The 26,151-nt window shown below is 39.3% G+C and overlaps 1 protein-coding gene across 10 annotated transcripts in view; it reads left to right on the forward strand.

Moving 5' to 3' along the window:
* Nucleotides 1–26,151, forward strand: part of Ambra1 (autophagy and beclin 1 regulator 1) — a 175,965-nt gene that overhangs the window by 67,010 nt on the left and 82,804 nt on the right. For 6 of the 10 annotated variants that reach the window (XM_047517001.1, XM_047517000.1, XM_047517002.1 and 3 more), the window contains 4 exons: nt 2,316–2,402; nt 6,786–6,962; nt 18,811–18,891; nt 19,747–19,847. In XM_047517001.1, the coding sequence (XP_047372957.1) occupies nt 2,316–2,402; nt 6,786–6,962; nt 18,811–18,891; nt 19,747–19,847 (446 nt within the window). The remainder of the gene's footprint in view (nt 1–2,315; nt 2,403–6,785; nt 6,963–18,810; nt 18,892–19,746; nt 19,848–26,151) is intronic. The other 4 variants (XM_047517003.1, XM_047517007.1, XM_047517005.1 and 1 more) reach the window with 2 other exon arrangements.

The following is a 26,151-nucleotide window of genomic DNA, read 5'->3' on the forward strand; positions in this document are numbered from 1 at the left end:
TACTATATCCATGTATTGAAGCATTACGTAGTACCCTACTAATATCTACTATTTTATGTTTTATGTATCAGTTAAAAGTTTTTGGAAAGAGGACTTATATGCTCTGAATGGTCTCAGAATTTTGCTTTTCTTCTTCTCCAATCTATGCAGCTCTCACTTCCCTTACTACACACGAACATTTTTGTATTTTAAAAATTCAAAGACATGTAACTGGGATTGCTTGCCTAGTAGCATGCATGAGGCACTGGGTTCGATTCTCAGCACCCCATATAAATAAATAAAATAAAGGTCCATTGACAACTTAAAGAATATATATATGTATAAACTCTAAAGACATGCCAATTTTTGTGTGTCCTGATTGGAAAAAAATTCTGACAACTTAGAATGCAAGGGGAAAAAAAGAGTGTTTTGGAATTGATGAAGCACATCATTTCTGCTGCTGTGAACACTGTGATATCACTGAAGAGTTGGGTGTTCAACCAGAGAGATGTATTTTATTGCTTTCCTCTTCTTCTCACTGGTTATATTGTGTTTTCTCCATTCAGTGACTTTCAATTGTGGGCATATATATAGTCCTTGTCTAGATAGAAAACATCACTTAACAGGTGGTTGTCAGGGACTGGAGAGGTTGTCAGCCAGGTTGGTGGGGTCTTGGCTTTATCTCTTCCCCAGTCTGTTATAGGAAAGGTTGCAGTAGGCCAGTTGCTGGAATAAAGTGACTGCACATGACTAACCCAAAGCCAGCTGGTTTTAATAACACTGAATTGAATTAAATCAATTGGAAAAGATTGGTAGCTGCTGTCCTTATTCTGCAGATCTGCTCTAAAGAAGAATCTGGCAGGGAACTGGAGACTCTGGGAGTCTCAGGCAAAATGCGGCTGGAGAGGAACAATATGCATTTATTTCTGGGACCACTTTCTGTTTCTTGTCTTCTTCTTTTTTGTTGTGGTACTGAGATCGAACCCAGGGGTGCTGTACTACTGAGTTGTATTCCCCATCCCTCAACATTGTGATCCTCCTGCCTCAGCCTCCTGAGTCATTGGGCTTATAGGTGAGCTCAACTCTGAGACCACTTTCTTTTTTTTTTTTTTTTTTTTTTTGCGGTGCTGGAGTTTGAACCCAGGGCCTTGTACTTGTGAGGCAAGCACTCTACCAACTGAGCTATATCCCCAGCCCTGAGACCACTTCCTTTAGAATGTGTTCGGTGGCAGGAGCTTTACTGGGTACTAAGATACATATGAATTAAGAAGTAATGTGGTAGCTATGGTAGACCAAGGAGCCCCTGGGCCAAATTAACTGGCTCTTATATGAGGAGGAAGAAAATACGTTCTAGCTAAAAATTTAACAAACAGAAGATTTCATATAAAAGTCCAAATTTTTGGCTTCCCTTAAAGAATAGGAAGAGCCATCAATACTGAGCCCACATTGTAGCTTGGTAACACTTGCTGGTGTTGAGTGATGGGATACATACCTTCCTGTTTGCCAGTGTCCATTACTCATGAGAAATGCATATAGTAGGCACTTGTTTCCCAGGTGGACCCTGGAAGGTTCTGCATTACAGCACAGCATTTTGGATTGAAATACAGACCTTCCCTGGATTCCTGACACTACCTGTTAATAGCTGTGTGCCTTGGGCCCACATACTTAGGCCCAGTGTTCTCATGTATGTAGTAATACCCGTCCCTAGATTGTGGTAAGGTTTAACTAAATACATGTGAAGTTCTTAGCACATTGCCTGGTACTCAGTAAGTGCTCTTTATTACTAAAGTGTGTATCACGTATGATCAGTTGTACTTTTGGTTGGGCTAGATCATATAAGGTTTTTGTCAGTTAAGAGAGCCCTAAGAGTACTCTTTGTCTCAAAAAGAGTATGGGCAGAGCAGAATGAGTAGAAGATAAGGGGCTGGTGGATTATAATGTCATGAAGGAACTGAACACCAAGAAAAATGTTGGCACTACATAGTAATCTCTGAGTGCACCTAATTTTTTCCTCCTGTGTTGATCCCAGCCTTCTGTTTGTCTATTGGCAGTACTGCGAATAGAAACAAGATCCTGTTTCTGAGGCACTTGTTCATTACCCGCTGAAGAGCAGTATTCAGCATAATACAGTGGCTGCATCCAGTGTAGGAACTCTGTAGCTCTTCTTTAATTTGTGTCTCTACATACTTAGCTTGTTGGAAGTGTATGCTCTCAGAAAACAGATATTAGCAGACGGCAATGGGGGATGTTATTTATCTCTCCCCCATTTTCCCTAATGAATGACCTCTGAGTTGGTAATTGACAGGGATTATTGCCATTTTTTTAATCTCTGCTAGGAGGCTGCTGGAGTCTTCCCTCATTTCATTATCCCGTTATGATGGAGCAGGATCCAGAGAGCACCCAATTTACCCAGACCCAGCGAGGTAAGGCCAAAGTGAGAAATGGCACTAGGTGGGGGGAGGGGCGGCCCTTGGGGTTGCCGAGCTGTTGGAAGCCCCATCCTGTGCCTCTCTGGTCCTGGTGCTCTTTTATTCTTCAGTTACAGTTTTTGAGACAGGTGGTTCAGGTGATTGGGAAGTGTTGCAGGTAAGTGAACAGCACCTCTGGAGACTGAGTTTCTTGTCCTTTGTGACTCAATTCTGTCATTGGGGCACTAGAAAAGAGACCTGTCAAGGCCATAGGCCATCAGAGGATATTCTTTCTTGCTGGCCCATAAGGCTATTGCCCGTCAGATGGACAACCAAAAGAGGAAGAGGAGTTTATTATTATTATTAATAGGAAAAATACTGCAAATTAAACAAAGACCCTATTTGCTATAATTATAATATCAAGGAACAGAAGCCAAGTTCCTTTAGTTACTGAATATTTGGAGACTACTTAAAGGAAGAGATAAATGAAGAAGAGATAAAGGAAGAGATAACTGAACGAAACAAGTTGCCATTTTATTAAAGTGCTCACAGCAGGATGTACTGATTTTTAATCATTAAAATTGGCAACCTGCACATTATTGGAGCAGAATACATTGTGAGGCTTTGCTAAAAGAAAAGTGTAGTTTATAATGGTGGGGTTGACAAATTAGCAATTTAGGTCAAATAAAACTAAATTAGTTTTCTTCAAAACTAAGGCTTTCAAGTCCACCTGAAAGCACCTTTAGACCAAGTTGATTTCAGGCATACTGAATGATTTTGTCATTGGTACAGTTATGTCATGACAACTGTACATTCTAAGATACTAGTGAAAAGGATTCTCTGTTATCTTTTTATTTTTGTTTCCACACCTGAGAAATTGTAAATGTTAATACATTACATGTTAATCAGGGAACATAGGAATTGATGATTCTTAAATAGGTAGGCAAAGCTGGGCATGGTAGTGCACTCTTTTAATCCCAGCTCTTCGGAAGGTTGAGGGAAAAGGGTCACAAGTTTAGGCCAGCCTCAGCAACTTAGCAAGAGTATTTCCCAAAATTTATAAATTGCAAAAGGGTCAGGGATGTAGCTCACTAGGAGAGCATCTCTGGGTTCAATCCCCAGTACTAGAAAACAACAAAAAATAACTTAGAAGGTGACTGAAGCCAGAAAGTTTATGTTAGCCTCTACGTATGTTTGCAAGTTATAGTTATAAGCTCTTGAAAAAGGAAGGAAGATTTTTTTTGTGAATCAAAAACTTTGAAACGGAGATAGAAAACTTCTTGCTATACAACAATTTCTTCTAGAACAGCAGTGCAGCAGTGGAAGTCTTATTCCCGGAAATTTTAGCCTGGCAGAGTTTAACTGTGGTTCTTAAAGACTGTTATTTGTCCTCCTTTCATGTAATCTGTTATTTATTCCTACTTTGATTTCTTTATTACCAACAGTGTCATACTTTGTGGTGTTGTATTTTGACATTTTCTCTTTGAATACAAAAGAGAGTTTTTGGAGGGAAAATTATTTCTTCCTTGAAGAAAACTTGAGAATTTATTTAAACATTTAAAATTTCACTTGGAACACTTTAAGGTTGTTTAATGGTTTTCCAGCTCTTCCGCAGGAGGATGCTTGTCATTACCTGTTGTTTAATTTCTTTTTCTTCTTAGGCTACACCCTATATTCTGTGTATAGGTTAAAACTTTTGTACGATATCTCCTTAGCACAAAACTCAGCTTCCCTTTGTATACATAAAAGAACAAGGCTAGGATGTCAGGAAGCAGTTTTCTTCCTTTCCTTTTCCTTTCCTTTCCTTTCTTTTCCTACCATTGATATATACCATCATAGTTTTAGGGAACTTCTGTTCTATACTGGAATTAAACAATTGGGGTTACCTAGTGCTGAATGATTATGTCCCCATATAATAGAGCAATCTTTATTATCGTCACTATCAACATTCTTTTTACCACCATCACCAATAATATTATAATCTTACCATTATTCAATGTATGCTATAAACTGAGGAAATGAGTATATTATGGTCACTTTTCAGGATTAGTTCTATAAAATGAATCTTTCTCCTTGAAACTTTTCTCCTGTTACATTCTTTTCTAGTTTGATTTACTTGAAAATTTAACCAGTGCTTGATTTCTGTTAGAATGTATCTGTATATTTGGTACATATAAGAACAACTCTTGAAATTTTTGTATTCTGTAATTCATCCTTGTAAAATGGATGGGAGCAGGGACCCAAATGGATGATGAAAATTCATCAATTGAGGTTTTTAGGAAATAATTCTCATGCTCTGATTATCTTCACCAAAGCATTTATACATCTCATGCCTGCTTATTATTCAAACATAAATTATATTCAGTGTTGCTAAGTGCAGCATGTTATTGAGTATTGCAGATTTTTCAATTCCAAAGACTGTGAGCCACCTCCTAGGGAATTCCATTTGATGGTTGACCAGAAGGACACCACCTCTGATGGCAGGCATTTCAGAGACAGCTTTAGTTTCTAGAACAGCTGACTGCAGAATCGCCTTCAGCCTGGGTTGGTAGACTTATTAAGGACAATGTCTCCAAGTACTGGAAAGTCAGGCTGCAAGATGTTTGCAAATACTTTTTTTTTTTTTTTTTTTTTTGATACCTGGGATTGAACCCAGGGGAGCTTAACCACTGAGCCACATCCCTAGCCCTTTTTTGTATTTTATTTATAGACAGGATATCACTGAGTTGTTTAGGACCTTACTAAGTTGCTGAGACTGGCTTTGAACTTGGAATTCTCTTATCTGAACCTCCTGAACCACTGGGATTACAGGTGTACATCACCATGCCCAGCCTGTTTTGTTTTGTTTTTGAGATGGGGTCTCACTCTAAGTTGCCTAGGCTGGCCTCTAATTTGCAGTGCTCCTGCCTTGGCTTCCTGAGTAGCTGGGATTATAGATACAAGCAACTGTACCTGGTAACAAGGATTTTTTGTATCATTTGGAAACAACTTTCTATTTTCTATCAGATTCCCATTTAAAGAAAGAAAAAATGGAAAACACTGTTTTCCTTTTTATACTTAAACATTGTATAAGTATATGAAATATAAAAGTCCCCAAGAATCCTCATGAGGATTACTGTCTCTTTTTTTTCCCCTAATTGGGTAAATATATATTTTTGTATGCATATTAGTATATACATATCATTCTTCAATCCTCCTGCCTACTTAAAATTTTAGAGACCTTTCCTTGTGAGCATATAGGTATGACATTCTTATTTATAGCTCCATAGTGTTTTGTGTGGATACAGTTTATTTAGTTTATTGCAGGGCATTCGAGTTATTTCCCGGGTTTTTAGTAAGGACGACAATGTTGTAAATCCTTGTGTGTATTCTTATGTTTTCTGTAGGATAAAATTCCTAGTGGCATTATTGAGTCATAGTGTATCTCAGGTTTTAAGTCTTGAAATTGCTTAGCAATCCACTTAATATTATCATATAAAACATTTTTGTTATTGTTCCTCATTCTTAGTTCATAGCCTCAAATTATATAATAGTGTTGTAAAAGATGTAGGAAGATCTTCAGAAAGGAGGAAATGGAATGTGGGGAATCTGGTGGTACACTAGAAGTTGTCAGGGAGTATCAAGATATTATTTAAAGCCTTGGATTGAAGAATCTTAAGTCTAGACTGATTATTTATTGGAATAGCCCTGGTAGGAGAGATGTGCTACAGTAGCCTGATTTGTAAGAATAGAAAACTTTGTTAGATCTTCTGTTTTCCCAAGTATATCTTACTCCCAGCCCCTGTCTTGAATATTTTTTCCATGTTACAAATACCTATGATTAATGTATAAGGATAAGAGGTTTACAGGGATAGTTTTAAGGAGCTAGTTCAATCTGGAGCGCTGTGTTTTTGTTGGAGAAAAACGAAGTCCTAGTGAAGTGATGCCTGTGGATGCCTTTTTTAAGCATCGAAGGGTTACCATCTCCTGTCCTATTTTCTCATCTATAAGATGAAAGAGAAGATGATTGTTAAGGTACCTTTCATTTCTTACTCTTTGCATATAGATGGTGATCAAGGAAAAGCTGTGAATCTGTTTAAGGGCACCCTGAGAAGACAGGTCCCTTGAGAAATTAAAAAAGAAAGGCCCATTATTAATCCTCTTGGGAATGGGCAGCTTTGATCAGAATATGATTGATTAAACTGCCTATTTGCCTTATCTCAGAACAGAAACACTGGTGATAGTCTGATAAACATATTCTGCAGTACAAACCTCCTGGTGAGTTAAATGTTCTTTATTTTTCATGTATCCAGAGTCTGTCTCAGCAGGGAGATACCATGGGAGAGGTGAATTTACTGTCTTTCACAGTATTCCCCACATTAGTGCTAGTTTGTGTTTGTCCATCTCTGTCTCACTCAGATTATCTCCTGCTGCATACTACGCCCAGAGGATGATCCAGTATCTCTCACGGAGAGACAGTATTCGCCAGCGCTCCATGCGCTATCAACAGAACCGTCTCCGTTCTTCCACCTCTTCTTCCTCAGACAACCAGGGTCCATCAGTAGAGGGAACCGACTTGGAATTTGAGGACTTTGAGTAAGTACATACTCAGCTTGATTTCTTTCCCCTCCTCCCAAGCTGTGAGCGCTTCCAGTTTGGCCACTGTCTGAGTGACAATGGTGAATATTTTTGCTTCGAGCCCCTAAGTTATTATTTATGAGAAACAGGATAGGGTGAAGGACAGAAGGCTCAGATGCCCAGAGTACTGCCACCTCTGGCAGTTTGCTGATTCACTGGAGCCTATGGGAAGAGACAGCCCATTGGACCTCAGGCCAGGTTGCGAGAGGATGGCTGCTGCTTGCCAGGCAATATGTGTATTTTCCTATTGCAAGAACAGTGAAATGCTTCTCCCTCTGTCCACTTAGGGGCAAGTTTGGATGCATTTGCCAGCAGTAAAGGGAAATGAACTCCTCCATTCCCTTAGCCAGGCGGACACCTGTAATAACACACGTTCTCCAGTAGATGTTATGATTTTTTAGCACCAGGGTCCATTCAGAAAAACAGTTTACACATACGTGCCAAGGGGATGGGGTATAACTCAGAGGTAGAATGCCTGCTTAGCATGTTTGAGTCCCTGCGTTTGATCCTCAACACAGCAAACAACAGTGGAAACTAAACCAAGGCAAAAACAAACAAAAAAACCCCAAAACCATTTATGCTGAGGCTCCTGGCACTTAGTACTGTGGAAAATCCTTGATGTCTTTCTGCCAATAATCCTGTGGTGCCTTGGGAGTTAGTGCTGTGGACTGCCTAGCCCTCTTTCCATGCATGCTTGGAAAGCTATGTTACCTCTTAGCAGTGGTGAAATGGGGGCTCATGCCTGTGAGCTGTATCCTGCCTCGTGACTTGTCCTTCACAATGGAGTTCTGGGTTAGTTTAAAATGTTCTGTTCTCATCTTACCTTCCCTTTCTTCTGCTACCACCTCCTCGCTCTCCCTTTCCTTCCCCCTCGATTTTCCTGTGTCAGACTGCCTCCTTCCTGAGCTCCCCCAGCCCACCTGTGCTCTCACCTCCCCGCTGGCTTCAGCACGACCTGATTTCACATTCCCTTCACCTTTCATGCACTGGCTCACCATTATTTTTTCCCTAGAGGTCTTGTATTATTCTCTAGTTAGTAGTAGTGGGCTAATTTCTCTAATGCCCCTCTGAAAGCCCCTCCCCTGACTGTTTGCTTTTCTTCTGGGGCTGATGCACACTTTAATTTTGTTTTTAATAGCAGCTGTGGATTAGTCACCTCAACATTAGTAGTCCAGATCTTTTAGTGAAGGATGTTGCTGGCTGGTTGATACTGTTGTACTGTCTGTCCATTCTTTTTCCATCTCCTTCCCTACCCTCCTTCCCTACTGTAAACTGACTACTGCTTGTGGTTGCTTCTCTTCTCTTAATTTCTAGTGCTGAGGAGGGAGGGAGTGAAAAATTAGTGCATATACTAGCCTATTTTAATTTTTCTACCCTATTTATCTTCCTTAACTTTGATAACTATAAGGGAAATTAGAGGATTATACAGTCACAATTTATAGTTCTTTCAGGTACAAGAAGCAGGTAAGGTACATACAGCTGAGAATCCTCCTAACACTTGTGACACTATTAAGAGACACTATTCTTTTGTTGGGTTTCCTCACCTTCACAGCATTTCGTGCTTCTAATCAAGTGGCCTTATATTGACCTCTCGACTCCTCTTTCATTTGCAAAGTCATAGATTGTTTTGGCATTCTTGAGCTCTTCCCATCAAAGTTCAGTGAGTCTTCTGAAAACCAAGGGGCCATTACTCAGATCCTATCTTTTGTTCCCTCCCATTATATACTGAATGAAAAGTATCAGCTATAATATTATGTTTTATATGTTTACAAATTGATAACATATTTGTAGCATATATACTAAAGTATCCATTTAAAATAATTATACATCTATATCTAGATAAAGATACAGATCTGAAAACCTTGCTTAGCTGGGCAAAGTGGCATGTGCTTATAATCACTCAGGAGGCAGAGGCAGAGGGATCTCAAATTCAAGGCAAGTTCTTGGCAACTTAGTGAGATCTTATTTCAAATAAAAAATAAGATGGGATGAGCATGCATCCCTGGGTTACATCACCCACTACCACTAAAAATAACATAATATAAAATAAATAAAAAACACCACACACACACACCCACACACACACACACACCCACACACCCACACACCCACACACACCCACCACCACCACCACCACACAACCACTCGCCGCGCCTTGTTTAATCCTCACAATGACCAAATGATGTAGTTATTTACTGTTGTATTTTCCTAAATGAGGATACTGAAACTTGACCAAATCAGATACGTTTCAGATGAAAGAGAACAGAAACAAGCATATTTAGTGTCCTGCACTTTTATTGTCCTGCAGATCTAAAATCCTTTAAAAATTATATGCAATCATATTTGAGCTCTTTCATAAGCTTGCTGTGGAAATAAAACCATTAAGATTTATTCTCTAGGGAGAATAGCCTTGGAGATTGGTCAACCTCATGTTAAAATTTCTGTTTTCTTATGGTCTGGATTAATGACCATCTTCCCAGGCAGGCATCCGCTCCTGACATTTATCTCTGTCTGTGGTGAAGATTGAGATGGCAGAATCCTTGTGTTTATCAAAATGCACGAACAGGGCATCCAGAAACCTGCTGTGGCAAGTTTCTCCTAAAGCCCTCAGCAGTTGTCTTTACATAAAGATATTCACAAGTAGAGTAAAGGTTTGACTGCATGTGACATTATTGTCTGCCTGTTTGTGAGTTCAGACCACCTAGTAGAATGTCGATGGCGTATAAGCATAAGGAAAACTTCCGTTTTAATTTTCATTATCCTTTGGAAAGAGGACAGGTAGCTCTTATAAAGACCAGATTAAATGCTGTGTTTCTAATAGTTGATAAGGCCTGCAAAAGAGGTGGTATGTGTGCCTTTATGACTATTGTTCCAGCTAGCATTGTACCTTTCTTTTTTATCTGTAATTCTGAATCTAATTATAGTCCCAGAATCATCCCGAGCTCATATCCTTGCCCTTCCTGCTTCTTTCCGGAGCTGCCTTGCCTTCTAAGGCAAAGGATACCCTGAGCAAAGTCCTTGCTAATGATAGCCAGCACTAGAGATGCTTCAGATTAGATCAACCACAATTATCTTCACCATACATACCAGGCACTGGATAATTATATTCAGCTTCTTAAAAATTGTTGCTAGCACAGAAGAGAACAAACCCTTCATTCCCAGTTGTGACACTGGACTTTACTTTGGGCTTTTGCCTGAGAAAAACATCTCAGTGAGAATTCTAGTCTTTCAACCCTAAGATTAAGTCTCTTTAGGTTGATTTATTTTCTTCCCTTTTTAAATTTATCTGATTTTGGGCTGTGGTTGTGGCTTAGTGGTAGAATGCTTGCCTAGCATGTGTGAGGCATTGGATTTGATCATTAGCACTACATAAAAATAAATAAATAAAATAAAGGTATTATGTTCATCTAAAACCAAAATCAAATTTTTAAAAATTATCTGATTCCATATGGGTCTGCTTTACACAGAAATCCATATGACCATCAAATACACAAAGATGTGTAGTGTTGAGTGTGCCTTCTTTCTGGGTGCCAGAAATGAGTTCCGGTTTCTTCTTTTGCATGGTATGTTCTAGCAGTAATACACATGTACAGAGGAGCCTCCTACATCAGGACTTCTTTCTCATTCTTTTTGTTTTGAGATGGGATTTGTTTTTGCACTGTTGCTAAGGCTGTTCTGAAACTCATGGACTTGCCTACAATCACACCACCCTGAATGTGCCTGATCTTGTCTGAAACTCACGATTCAAGTGATCCACCCACCTTAGCCTGCTGATAGTTGGCACTACAGGTTTGTGCCACATTTCCTAGCTGAGCTTCTCCTTCTTTGGTGACCTTGCTAGACATGTTCTTGTAAGTAAGTCATTAACAGGTCTTCTTGGTGCTTGATGTCACTGAGGAGAGTTCTGAAAACTCAGCTTTGACATCTGATTCTGTGTGGCATAGGGGAAGTTTCTTGCCTTTAATTTATTAATATTTTTCATCTTCCTTTTTGGTATAATGGAAATTTAGTTTAGCCATGGCAAAGAAAATATGTTAGAAACCAGATAACACTCCTCTTATTATCAGGTGATAATCCTGATGGCTTTGTGAGATTCATATATTTACTTCATGTTCTCCTGGTTAGAAATTTAGCAGATTGAAGCCACATGTCCTTTGTAGTACTTGTTCATACCCTCTGTTCTGAGCCTGGGATTTCCAGGACTTCTGTAGGATTCAGTGACTAGCCTCTAATAAATACATGACTTATAGCCAAGAAATGGAAGGGTAACTTTTGGCATCTGCAGTCTTCTGAGGGAGATGTCATTTACTTCATTTTGAAATGGAGTTGCCTTTGTCTCTGCCTTTGACCTATAAACTATGGACTCTGAAATTAGAAGTTTAAGAAACTCAACACTGTAAAATTTTTATTCTCTCTGTAGACTGGAACCTGCTCATTCAGCCAGGGATCTGCCAGTTATCTACATTTGTTGAGTGGTGATTTTAATACTTTAAAATATTGTTTGTAACAGTATTGGGATGCAACCTAGGACTTCGCACATGTGAGCTTCATTCCCAGTTTTTTTCATTTTTTATTTTAAGATAGGGTCTTGCTGAGTCGCTAGACTGGCCTGTGATCCTCCTGCCTCAGCCTCCCAAGTAGCTGGGATTATAGGTTATGTACTATACCCAGCTTTAGAATTAATTCTATTTTCTTTTTAAATTCTTTTTAGTTATGACAGTAGAGTGTATTTTGATATATTTATACAAACATGGAGTACATCTTATTCTAATTAGGATCCCAGTCTTGTGGCTGTACACAGAATTAATTCTTAATGTGAGATGAGATTAAAAGAAAAGTGTTTTCCTATTTGCCAGAGATTTTTTAAAATTTCACTTACTTGGGTTTTGTAGTGGTTGATTATTTTTGTCACGTAGGCTTATAAAAGGAAAGGCGTAAATCTTAAAATAAGCCCTTTTTGTAGCTACACTGAGGGGAAGGGCAAGTAGATGCCTACTTATAGAAATGTGTAACAGAATGGAATGTTTTGGGAATCTTCTTAGTAGGTATGGCTAAAGGCTAAGATCTTCACAGAGGCAGTTTCTGAGTTGACATGACACAGATGTTAACATGTCTGATGCGACTTGCAAAGAAGGTGAACTTTATCTTGTAGGATAGAGGGAGTTGTTGAAGTGTTTAATCTGTGTAATAACATGACCAGAAATATCTGAAAAGGTAGACTGTAATAAGTTACCACTGAAGTACTGGATACCTTTGCATGAAGAAGAGAGAATTTGAAGAAATGTGAGCAGACTTCGTGGATTTGAACTAGAGTGTAAAGACTATAGGACTTTGCAAGATGGAGAGGTGAGGAGAATGGTTGTAAGCATGGAGTTTCTAGATAAATGGAGGAACTCAAGCATGAGCCCAGAGACTGAAGGTTTATAGGGTTTATTCAGGAACCCTAAATAGATCTGTGACTAGAACTGTGAGTATTGGTAGTAGGAGACAGATAAGAGGGCATGAAATGCCTGGCTGGGACGTTTGGTCTTTCTGTTTACTGCACTGGGGCTGGAGGAGCAGCCATTGTACTTTAGGCACCGACTCTGATAGCACTGGTTTAGATGACTGGCTGAGGCAGGTGTTGTAATGCAGGAGAGCCAGAGAGAGAACAACTGGCATAGGGCATTTGATGGTTGAATTTTAGGTATTAGGTCCTAGAATCCTTGTGTTTTCTTAGAGTGGGGCCTGTTTGTGGATGTTCTGAGTTCAGTCATCTCACATCTCACATCTCACTTCCCACTTCTCCAAATGAAATTCTACCCAAGTCCTTCCATATTCTTATTGGAGCCAGTTTTGAACTAAGTTTGTAAATTCACAGGTGACTCCCAGAGCAGCAGTGATTGGATGTAGGCTCTCTTGTCAATGCCTATTAGCCATATTGTTTGGGTACAAGTCTTGGCTGAGCCTGTATCTTCTCATTGGATTTTGAACAGGTCTTTTTTCCACATAGGCCTCTTGTCTGATCTGTTAAATGAGATGAAATGTCATCTGAAGTTTCTTGTCCTAATGTTCTTGGATCTTTGTTGGTATTAACTACTATAGGAGATTTTCCCTTATACTCAGAAAAGATGGATAAAAGTGAAAAGACTCAGGAAAGTGAGATATTCTAAGGGTTAGGAAGTAGACTAACAGGTACTTTTCAAGCCTCAATGTTTATACAATATGTACCCAGGCCAGTGCAGTGGTGCATGCCTATAATCCTGGCAAGGATTGGAAGGCTGAGGCAGGAGAATCACAAGTTAAGGCTAACCTCAAAATAAGAAATAAAAAGGACTAAGGATGTAGCTCAGTGGCAAAGAGCTCCTGGGTTCAATCCCCAGTACCAAACTTGAATGTTATTATAGTTCTTTATCATGGATTTTGACCTATTGATTAGAAATATATAATATTGCTTAACAGCTTTAGAATTAGTACTCTTTTGGACAAATAAAATATATATAAATATTTGTTTGGGGGAATGTAGAAAAAGAGAAGTAAAAGAAAGTGGAATATGTCTGGGTTGTGCCTGGGCTTAAAATGGGAAAATACAGAAGGGAAGAATTAAACAGCCAGGAAGTGTGGGGAAGAATACATAACCATTAGATTTATATGTTTTTTATCAGAAAATGCATAATATGAATATGGATTTGCATAACGTAGGCGATGAAATTAAAAGGTAGAAAGAATAAGGGAGGAGAGGAATTTGTAAGTGATAATTATCTCTTATATTACTATTCCTTGGAGGAAAATGAAGGCTCTGCAGTTCCAGGTCGGTTGAATAATTTCCACTGGGACTATGCCTTTTTCCCCAGAAATCGAAGCTCTTGCTTAAGTGTACCATCCTTGGACAGAGACTGGGGCCTCAGTTTCTAATAGCACCAAATAAGGAAGGGACTTGACCAAGATCATTGTGCCCACCAGGTGCAGGAATACTACCTGGAGATTGGGTAGACACAGAGTAGCAGAGGGAAAACAAGGGTTTTTAAAATGGTCTAATTTTCAGCAACATCAACTTTGTGCTGTCAAGAAGAGAATGGCCTTTTGAGCTTCTTGACACAAGAGATTCATTTATAAAAGCTCAAGTCAGAGTCGTTTGTCACTGAGGAGCAATGACAACTTGACTGTCTGGTCAGGACTCAGACAGCAGTCTGTAGGTGTATTTTTCATTCCTTTAAATTAACAGCCTCTCTCTGAGGCAATTAATCCTGGTCATTTAGGAAAGAGGTGCTGTTGTGTTTCTCCCTTGATCTGAAGATGCCTCGTCTTTTATTCAACACTTGTCTTGGAAACTTGATTGTTTGAAGTGCGTTTTTTCCTTGTAAAATCATTTACAAAAAGATTTTAGTTTTTTCCCCCTCTCTTTCCCAAATACCCCTCTGAGAGTTAATCAGAGATGCACAGAGTTCAACAACTGGGAAAGCCATTAATAACCCAGCTAGCTTCTATCCTGCTGACTTTAAGGCAGTTTCTGGCTGTTAAAATTGATGAGGATTTCTCTGGTGTTTCCCTGAAAGTACTCCTCTTGTGTTGGACGAACTTTGCACAATCTGTTCTTCACTTTTTAAAACCCCCCCACTTTCCCACAAAAAGGGTATTGGCTGTATTGTTGAAGCCCAGTATTTAGCACCCTCCACTCTCTGGGTCCATCTTTCCCCCATTACTCATCTGGCAAACACGTTCTGGTCCATTCACATTCAATCTCTACCTGACTTAATTTGTATCATTCTGTTTGTGGATCCTTGCTTTATGTTGACCACTGACATGCACGGCAGACTCTTTTAAGTTTTCTGACTACATCATTGTTTTAAGAACTTTTAGTTCATTTGGTCTTTTCTTGAAATTCTTAACCATTGTCCTTCTCCCCTTTCTTTAGCTCTCTTCTCACATCTCCTGTTTTTTGAAATCTGTTTCCTAATCTCAGCTTCTTATCTGTGATTCCTCCTTGTCTTGTAGACAGAATCTGAAAGTCTTTAGTTATCTTTTCAATTCTAGGTTATTGGGAGCTGTGCCTTTGGCCTGGGATTTTAGTGTCCTGATACTCAAACCGTACTTTTTACTTCTTGTTTTCTGCCTTGCCCTTTGGTTGAGCATTCTGACCTTTGCCACCTCACCCCGTCGTTTGTAAGGTTTTTCTGGGCAGGGAGTGAGGGAGCTGTTTGGGCTGTTTCCTTCTCCCCGAGGCAGCATCTCATTTGTGTGTTTACAGCATTTCCTGTCTTCCTAATAAGTCTGGTTCCTGTCCTGTCATTTCTCCTTCTTTGCTACAGTCTTAACATTTTAATTTGAAGACTTCTCTACATTACTGAGTTGCCACTTAACTCTTACTTTTCTATCCTCAGCCGAGATGTCAAGCTGTGTTCCAGCGCAGGCACTGCCACTTGGTATTTTTGCGCCTTAAAAAAATTTTTTTTTTAATTATTTTTTAAGGTTTCTTGCAGTGCTGAGGATGGAACCCAGGGCTTCACACATGCTGAGCAAGTGCTCAACCACTGAATGACACCTCCAGCCTCTATTATGTTTTGTTGTTCTTTCATGGTTCTTTGCATCTGAGAATTTGGTTGTGTCTGAACCAGAACCAGCTGATCTTTCTTATTTTTGTTTTATATCTTCTAGTAATTATGAACACTTTAAAGTCATTACCTCTAGTCATATTTTAGTCCCCTTTCCCTTCCAATTTTTTATTGTGGTAAAATACATTTAATATAAACTATTATTTTAATTCCCTGTCTTTAAAAAAAAAAAAAAAATGAACAAAGATGAACAAAGAAGCCAGGCATAGTAGTGTACCCCTGTAATCCCAGGGACTTGTAAGCTGAGGCAGGAGGATCACAAGTTCCAGGCCTGCCTGGGTTACTTGGACCTTGTCTCAAAATAAAAATTTAAAAAGGCTGGGGATGTAGCTCAGTGGTAGAGCTCAACTGGTTCAATCTCTAGTACTGCACCTCCCCTGCCACCCCCCCACACACAAATAAATGGAGGAAGAAAATGAATCAGAAAGAAGTTGATTGTTTTAGGTTTTAATAACAACAAAAAGGGATTTGTGATGCATGTCATAGGTGTTCACATTTTTTGCCAACTCTCATGTTCGTCCATTGTTCTAAGTTGTCTCCCTGGGTCCTTTCTCCAAGCTTTGTCATCTTTGGATGTTGGCAGCTCATCAGTCCTGTCCAGAGCACTGGTGTCTCCTTCCTTGTTTGCCCTTCATGCCTACTAATACCAGATAGAGTGTTCTTTGTTGCCCAGAAGGAGGTGGAACTTATACTTGCAGGAGCAAATTGCCAGCTCCATAATGTGATTCTGTGAAGGCCAGCTCTCTCCCAGAGCTGTAGAGTAATTGGATTTGCTCCATGAAGCTTCTTTTTAGTTTGGTTTTTATCTTCTTGAGGCTTAGGGGCCTCTGCCTTTTTTCCTCCTTAGAACCCTTTTTTCCTCTACATTTTTAATTGATGCATTATAGCTGTACATAATGATGGGATTTGTTGTTACATATGCATACGTGTGCACAAGATAACAATATAATTTGGTCAATATCACTACTCTGTACTTCTTCCCCCACCCCTCTCACTCCCCCGGTCTCTTTTCTCCATAGAGAATCTCCCTTTGATTTTCATGAGCTTCCACCTGCTCCAATCTTTCTTTTTCCTCTCTAGCTTCCACATGTGAGACAAAACATAATGATGTTTGACCTGAGTTTGGCTTATTTTGGTTAATATAATGGTCTCTAGTTTCATCCATTTTCCTATAAATGACATAATTTCATTTTTCTTTAGGCTGAATAAAACTTCATTGTTTTCTAAATATATACCACATTTTCTGTATCCATTCATGGACACCTAGGCTGGTTTCATAGTTTGCTCTTGTGAATTGTGCAGCTATAAACATGGGTATGCATGTGTCTTTATAGCTATAGTGGTATAGCTGGGTCACATGGTGGTCCCATGCATAGTCTTTTAAGAAACCTCCATAGTGATTTCCATAGCGATTGTACACACAGGGATTGTTATAATCCCAACCAACAGTGTAAAAGTGCTCCTTTTTCTCCACATCCTCTCCAGCTTTTGTTATTGTTTGTGTTCTTAATGACTGCCATTCTGACTGGTATGAAATCTTAGTGTAGTTTTGATTTGCTTTTCTTAGGACACTTTTTAACTTCAAAAGCTTTCCTAATTCCTCTCATGATAATTGGTTGTGCCCATTGGTAACTTTTAAATATACAATAATATAAAGCCATCATGAATTCAGTTGTACTTTTAAATGAATTGGTGTTTTAACTGATCATAACTGGATTCTGCATATCTTTGAAAAACAATAGTATGTTTAATTTGGGAGTGATCTTATGTGTTTGATATTGTGTATAATTTGGGGGCTCTGCAAAAATTGCATTCTGTTGGTCAGAGACTTCTGATCTCATTTTTTATACTTCCTTTTTACTTTCTATGTAGTCTTATCTCTCCTTTTGTTTACAAAGTTTCAAGTCAAAGGAATATGACAACAAAAACAGTAGTGTGCTTTCTCTTTGGGGAAAATAAAAACCAAATACTTTTAATGGTTCAGCTTTCAATATACTTAGTATTGATTCCTCTTAATGCTCAGCAGCCAGTTCTATCAAGATGAAAAAACCTTCCTTGGCATTTGTTTCTGGTTTGTACATCTCCCAGTGGTCCACTTAAAAGAGTGTTGCCTTCACTTTGGTTCCAGGGCCAATTTGAAGATTATCTCATTGATTTGAAGATAATCCAAAGGGAGAATTTAAAAAATGTCCCAGATCAAGCTTTCAGGGGGTCAGTTATTTTGTAGAGTTGTTTAAGCAGCTAATTAACTGCTCTGTCCAACCAGTGCCCTTTGGCTTATTGTTCCTTTGATGCATTGGAAACTAAGCCACGTGAAGTTCCTTTCCTCTCTTTTCTTGTAGGAAGCAGTGAAATGTAGCAGAAAGATTCAGATCTTCCTTGAATCTTGCCTCACCCTCTTAGTAGCTGTGTGAATTTGGGTATTCATCTGTCTGGTTCTTAGTTTTCTTATCTGTAAAACAGAACTAATAATACCTCATGGGATAGCTAGAAAGATTAAGTGGAATAATGTGTTAATAACCACAGTGTAGGAACTTAGTAGACAATAAATGGTGGTTATTACTATTGTTTTAATAGTCCATAAAGAAAACAGATTGTTTTTACTCAAATGATGTGGCTTAGGATTGCATTTTCTGATAGTGTCTATTATTATCATATTTTTCAGTCTTTCAAAAACTAACTGGTTTTATTATTGTGCTATTTTTTTCCTTTCACTTGTCACTGATCTTTCTACACAGGGATCCAAATATATTCATTTGAAGATGACCATTTGCCAAATGATACTGGTAGGAGGAATTTTTCTTCCTTCAGGATCCCCAAAGCCAGTTTTTTCTTTGTGTCTTTCAATTCAGAAAAATAAGTTTATATATATATATATATATATATATATATATATATATATATATATATTTTCCAGATCCTAAGACTTAAACTTGACTTTAATTTCAAATGCTGCAGTGTTCAGAGACCACATTAACTCATGAAAAATTCTCTTCTTCCTGAACTGTTGGTAAATTCCCATAGAGATTTTACTGAGGTAGTCCAGAAATGTGGTATAATAATGTACCACCCAAATTAATGAGCCACCAGATCACTGACTTCTGTGAGCTTGTCTCTAAGAACAGGAATTTAGTTTGGGGGATTCTTGTCTTTTGGGCTGGTGGGTAATTCTGTCTTAGTGACTTTCTTATGTGTAGTCTTTTTCTTTTCTCCAGGGACAATGGTGATAGATCCAGGCACCGAGCTCCTCGCAATGCCCGAATGTCTGCACCTTCGCTTGGACGCTTTGTCCCAAGGTAAGAGTTAGGTTGTTGGGAATAGAGGGAGCCTTTATGAGAGTTAGGATTTAGTTTTAAACCTACTTTGGGTCTTTGTATTATCCCTATCTTTAATTATTTCCTAGTGAGTCTATATACTCTAGCCCTGTCACCTGAAGACTTGGTAGATTATTAGCTACAGTGAAAATAGATAGAAAAATGGCATTGAAGTTGGGCACAGTGGTACACGCCTTGTAATCTCAACAACTTAGCAGCCTGAGACAAGAAGACCCCTAGTTTAAGTCCAGCCTGGGAAACTTAGTGAGATCCTGTCTTGAAATAAAAAGTAAAAAGGACTGTTGATGCAGTTCAGTGGTAGAACCTCCCTGGGTTCATTCTCCAGTTCCACAGAAGAAGAAGAAGAAGAGGCATTGGGAATGTTTTGTTCAAAGATTGAATCCTTGGGTGGGGGGGCTTTACTTTAGAGGGGCGGGAAAGAAATGTAATTTGTCCAAGGCCAGATCCTGGGACTTTTGTTTTGTTGTGTTTTTGTAGTACTGGGAATTGAGTTCAGGGTCTTACCCCTGCCAGGCAAGCATTCTACTACTGAGCAACATCCCCATCCCATATAAAAAAAATTTTTTGAGACAATATCTCACTGAGTTGCCCAGGCTGACCTCGAATGTGTGGTCCTCCTGTTAAGCCTTTGAGTTCCTAGGATTAAGGCATGCATCACCACACCTAATGATCCTTAGAATTTTTGCACATTTCTGGGCTTCTGTGGAATCCTTTGGATCGGTATGTCCCTTAGCCTAGATTTTTGAGTGTAGATAGTATTGCCTTTGTTTCATTCTAGTCTTTAATTGGTTTTTCACACATGATTTCTTCTTATAGACGTTTTTTGTTGCCTGAGTACCTGCCTTATGCTGGGATTTTTCATGAACGTGGACAGCCTGGTTTGGCTACTCACTCTTCTGTTAATAGGGTCCTGGCAGGTAAGGAAATGTATGTTTGGATTTTGAAATTGTGAAGGGGCAGGGAGCCAGATGAAGCTTCTCCTGCCTGTGTTGGTATGATGGTATCTTGTCATATGACTTAAAAACTGTTGTGGGTTCTATACCCAGTTTCTTACTTTCAGGCAAGAATCAGGGTTGAGGAAAACCATTTCTCTTGCCTATTCCTACCTCCTTCAGACATTTTTGTTATTAAAAGAAGAAGAAAGAAAAAAGGAAAGAAAGAAATTGTTTAAACCACTTATTTTTTAATCCAACAATTAAATCCTAGCCATGTTTTTAATTGAATGATGAAGATATTTTGTTCATGTTTTGGTTGGTGAGATCCTCATGATCCAGACCCTGTGATTTAATTAGGAGCTTAATGTACACCTCTCCAACCCTTTGCTATTGCCAGCACATGGAGTTTCCGGGCACTGTGGAATCTTCTGAGGAAGGAGGAGGGGAACAGACCCATGAAGCTGACTCAGAACTCTCCACAGAATAGAAAATGGGCTGGGTAAGCCCTGATGAGGCAGTTTTTTTTGTTTGTTTGTTTGTTTTTATTTTTGTTTTTTAAAGATATTTTTCATGTATATTTTTAGTTGTATGTGGACACAACATCTTTATTTATTTATTTTGTGGTGCTGAGGATTGAACCCAGTGCCTCACAGTGTAAGGCAAGCGCTATACCACTGAGCTACAGCCCCAGCAATGAGGCAGTTTTATGATGACTGAATTGCTTAGTGACCAATATTTTCAGCTCTGAGGTATGATGTGACCAAGCTCTCAGATATGGTGAGAGCATCAGCATATAGAATTCTATTTTTTGTATGTGTGACAAAGGTTGTTTTCCCATCACACTCTACCCCTACTCCTATTTCCACTGCCAGCTTATAAATTTATGTCTGCAGAGGCAAAAAGGAATAAAAATCAAGCCCCATTTAGGAATATCTTTAATAAGCATCTTATTAGAAATTTTGAAATGACATTCTGGTATGGAAACCTAGGCCATGTGGTAGTTTAAAGGCAAGAGAGATAGTGGCACTGTCAGGCTGGGAAAATGTCGCAGGCTTTTTTTGTGGGGGGATTTTACCAAGCTGCTGTGACAGCTGGCAGGCAGCTGTCGGAATCTGGACTCCCTGAAGTAGTATCCTTGACCCAACCTCAAGGCCAAGAAATCCCAGAAACCTTAGGGGGCTTCTCTGCTGTACATCAGTACTTCACAGGCCCTGGCTCAATAGGGGAGCAGACTATACTGCAATCTCCTGACAGTCTTGTCTGAGGAGGGCTCTGGCCCTAGTTGTTAAATAGACTCTGTGGCCTTGTTCCTCTCCTTGCCTGGCACTGCTCTGTGGCTTGGCTGAAGACATGTGGAAGCTCCTCGCTGGCAGATAATCACTTGCTGCCAGACAGTAATACTACAGAGATCTTCTCCACCCTTCTTTGTTTCAGACATCTGCCTCCACCACCCCCAACAGCACCTCCTGCTCCTCTACTGCTGGCAAATCTCTGTTTTCTTGGCATTTAGCTTTTTGGGAACAGCTGTATATTGTTTTTTTCCTCCTCCAGTAGCTCTTATCTCTATTTCCTATTCCCTGCTTTATGACCAGTGGTCTGACCCCAAGTGGCCTAATTGCACTTATGGATTTCTTTAGAAATATGGGCTGTGTTCTAGCAGCAGTTGTTTACAGATGTGGAATTTACTGAGAAAAGTTCTCTATCAAATGATGCTAAATGCCACAAAAAATGAAATCATTCTTGAGTTAAATTAACAGATGGTTTTTATTCACAATTAAACCGATTTCTCTTATTTTCTCAAGATTCATCTTAAGAGTATTGGTCTTTCCTTTAAAGCTGCCATCATTTGTAAATATTTGGACCTAGCACTTGGCTTTGTACTCAGTAGTATTTTAAGTGCTTTACACGTATTTCTTTTATTCAGTTTTATTTTAAAAATTAATATTATTATTTTTTGTGATGGAGGCTCTCACTGTGTTGTCCCAGCTGGCCTAGAACTTGCTATCCTTGAACTTGCTATCCTCCTGCCTTAACCTCCAAGTAACTGAGATTACAGGAGTGTGCCACCACATCCAGCTCACATTATTTCATTTCTATGAAAAGAGTGCCATTTCCTCCAGTGGAGGAAACTTTTAACTTGCCCACAGTGATGCTGGTAGGAAGTAGAGGAGCCATAAATGGGCCCAGCAGTAGACTTCAGGGCATGTAGTCTAAGCCACTTTCCTGGTCTGCCCAACCACAGCTGTTTTAAAGAACAAAACATCAAAATAGAATTCCTTTTCCAGGACATTTATCTAAAACCAAGAACGAACTTCCAGGGAACTTATCTGATCTTCAGGGTTTTTCTTATTCAATTTCTCCATTTTATGTGGTACCAGGACATGACTTTTTACAACCGAGTGGTGCTTACTGAAGAAAATTTTATACTGTAACAGCCCTTTCCCCAAGCCTTCTTGTCCCCCTGAATACAGATGTTTTGCCTTTTATTAAACTTACTTGTGATCATGTATTTGAGCTATTGTAATAATGGCTTTCAAAGTGAAAGAGAAATTGGCCTTTTAGCAGTAAGCACTCCCAATTTTCCTGGAAAGGCACTTTCTCTTGTATGATTGGAATGAGATTGTGATGGTCCCAGAACAATTATATTCAGCAGGTATTTATTCTTCAGCAGTTATGTGCCAGTCCCTGTTCTGGGCTAGCAGGGTAAATAAGATGGATATGATCCCTGCCCTTTGTAGCTCTGAATCTCTGTGGCAGGCCATACCTTAATTTTGCTGTTTAGTTCTTGGCTCCAGACATAAGTGAAACCTTTTTATGGTGAGTGACTTTTTGCAGGGGTGAAGCATGGAAATTTGGCAGATCTGGAGGGACAAAGCAGACATTCACCTGCAGTTTTAGGAGGTCTGACCATTACTTTGGTGGCTTCAATGATTCTCCTGTGAACCCTAACCAAAGCTATTCAGAAACATCAGCAAAAATGGATATGTAGAAAATTAAGATCCTTTCAGTCTGCTTTCTCCCTCAAGACCCTGGGAATGATAACAGAGAACAGAAGCTACTGCACTGGAATTCTGATAGTGTGTTAATCTCCATCCCTTCTCCCTTATTGTGGTGCCTTCCCCACAGTTCTGTGGATTGCTGGTGTCCTCCAGCCACCCATCAACCCAGGTTCAGACTCTGAATCCATACTTAAAGAGGTGTAAATACATCTAACACTGCCACTCTACCAGGTAGATTTTTGGGGAAACAGGTAGAAGTCTAGGAAGCTCCCCCTGCTGACTTTTAAGCAAAGTCTAGTTCTGTATAGTGACAGCAACTGAAGTGAAGGAAATAAAGCCAAGGACTACCAGCAGTGGACCAGGTACTATCCTAAGTGTTCTTCTTTAATCATTGCATCAACCCTGTGAGGCAGGTGGTTGAGTTTCCATTTTGCAGGGAAGAAAACAGGTTCACAGAAGTTATGTCACTTGCCCATTAATACCATGAGAGGCTGTCCCTCTTCCTTTCCCTGCCCTGTATTAAACAGAAGACCTTGTACCAGGCAAGTGCTCTACCACTGAGCTACATCTCTGTCTCAGACTTGGAACTTAAACCATGTCTGCCTGACTCATAAAACCTCTTATTCTATCTTTTGTGCTGTTTTACTTACTCAAGTAGGGAGCATCTGCCAAAAGGTTCTTAATCTTATAATATTTTTATGCATGTTTGAGGCTTCATAAAAGTGAAATGAGAAATCCTGACATTTGACAGCCTCCTGATAATTACTGAAAGAACAAAAATCTTCTGAGGGATAGCGACCTGGGTAATTTAGGATATTAGTTATCTGTCCTGCATAATTTTTTTGACTTTCATCCTAATGAGCATCTGTTCCTGGCAGATGTGGTCCTGATGTACTTAATTTACTATTTTGATTAAAATCAATGGGAAGTGTCAGGATTTTCCTGCTCCTACCCACAGGTCATTAGAGCCTGGTCAAGTGTCTTAGGCTACAGATGGCTATCTGCCCAGTCATCCTAATTTCTATTATAATTTCTTCTTTGACCCCTTAGTTGTTTAGCAATGTGTCGTTCAGAATTTACATATTTGTGAATTTCACCAGTTTTCTTCTGTTTTTGATTTCTTATTTAATTTCACTGTGGTCTCTACCACTGAGCTATATCCTTAGTCCCCTTTATATTTTTTATTTTGACACAGTCTTTTTGAGTGGTTAGGCTGGCCTGGAAGTTTCGATCCTCCTGCCTCAGCCTCTAAAGTTGCTGGGATTATAGGAATGTGTTACCACACTCAGCTCTTGTTTTTTGTTCTGCCAGGCAATATAAACCTTTGGATTACTTAGTCATCTCACCTTTAATGTTGTTATTAATGCTGTTGTAGATTTTAGTCTTCCATTTGTTTGTCATATTTTTAATGTCTTTTTTTATTCCTCAGTTTTTCCTATACTGACTTTGTGTTAAATGGATATGCTCTAATATACTGTTTTAATTGATTTTTTTGGGGGGTGGGGGGGTGAGGAGATACTGGAGGATTAAAGCCAGTCAGCCAGTCCTGATTACTGAGTTATATCTCCAGACGTGTAAAAGTTTTTTTTTTTTTTTTCCCCCCAGTACTAGGGATTGAACCCAGGGGCACTCTATATCTGAGCTACATCCCCAGCCCTTTTAAAATTTTAGTTTTATGACTGGATCTGGCTTAGTTGCCACTTGTTTGAGTGACCTCAAACTTATGATCTTTCTGGCTCAGTCTCCCAAGACTCTGGGATTATAGGCTAAAATTTTTTTATGTTTGAGACAGCCTCATTACATTGCCTAAACTGGCCTTGAATTTGCAATCCTCCTGCCTCAGCCTCCTGAAAAAACTGGGATTATAGGCTTGTGCCACTGTGCCTAGCACTTTATTGAATTTTGAAGTATATTTTATTAGGATCTACTTCAGATTTATATAGTCTTGATTCTGGTAAGAAATAAATATTCTCCACTATGGGTCCATTCCCTTCACCCTCGTTTGTGTTACTGTTGTCACATATATTACAAATACATATTACAAACCCAACAGTTACATTGCTTTATGTAACTTTATGCCCCAGGCATCCTTCTGTTTGTTGACTGCTGTGGGTAAGAGAGCTACTCCTTTGACAATAATTTACTTATCTTTCCCTTGTTAACATTTTTAGTTGTCATTTTCCTCCTATTACTCTCTCTTAGATGGTCCCCACTTACTTGGTTCCTTAGGGAATACTTTCAGGAAGCCTTCTAGTCTAGTTTGGCTACTTAGTGGACATCTGGAGCCTTGAGCTTATTGACCTTTAGGAAATAGCCTGATTTGACAACCTGATAGCATAATTGTCCAGTACAGCAAATTGCTTAATCCCTCACTATCAAATCTTCACTTGAAATCACAAATCTGGGAAAGATGGGTAATAGTTAATTCATTCGAGTGCCTTCATGTTATTATTGAAGTGAGTATGAGTAGAAATGAACAATGATTCTGGTGTTGGACCCTTTATTTCCTTGGCTGAACTCTTTCTCTCTCTGCTCTCTACCCCTCTGGTACCCAGTAGCCAGGCAAAAGAAGTGAATGGCACATTCCAACTCAACATCAATTAGGATGACTGTTTATAAACTCTAGATAAATGGACAATTAGTGCTGGTGGTACTAACTAGTGCTGCTTTAATAATTAACCCAATTACCTTTCCTTCTGCTCCAGTGATGGAAGTGAACCCGATAAGGGGCTGGCTTGGTTGCCTGGGAAACAAAAGTAAATGTAGCACTCCTCCCAGAGAACACAGCCTTCCCAGCTGCCTGACAGCACCCAGGTCCTTTTGCTTATTTTGTGTGCACTGATCCTGGAACATTCATGTGCTTTCTCTTCAGCCCTTTACCACATCTTACATCACTAGTGAGGGGTGTGTTATTGGGAACCTGGCTTCCAGTTTCTGTGTTGAATTGCTTGTATTTCTTTAGGCTTTTCTAGGGAAAATATTGGGCCTTGTCAGTGAATTTTTTCATCTCCTATGTCTGACTCAGTTTTCCTGGGCATTTGTCTTACCCCAGGAAATTTTCTCTTGATCTTTCCCCACTGCTGCTTTCTGTGCTGCTTTCCCCATTTACTGCTCTCTGTATTATCACTTTGGAATGTATATAGCACTTTCTCAATGCTTAACCTTTTCCAGGGTGCTTTGGATATTACACAAGAGAATTAAATGCCCACATGGAGTTCTTCTTCAAGCTAGGAAATAGTATGAGTTTGTGTTTTTATGTTGGGACAGGTGGTGTGTGTGTGTGTGTC

This window comes from Sciurus carolinensis, chromosome 11, assembly GCF_902686445.1.
Source record: "Sciurus carolinensis chromosome 11, mSciCar1.2, whole genome shotgun sequence".
In the NCBI taxonomy this organism is placed as follows: Eukaryota; Metazoa; Chordata; class Mammalia; order Rodentia; family Sciuridae; genus Sciurus; species Sciurus carolinensis.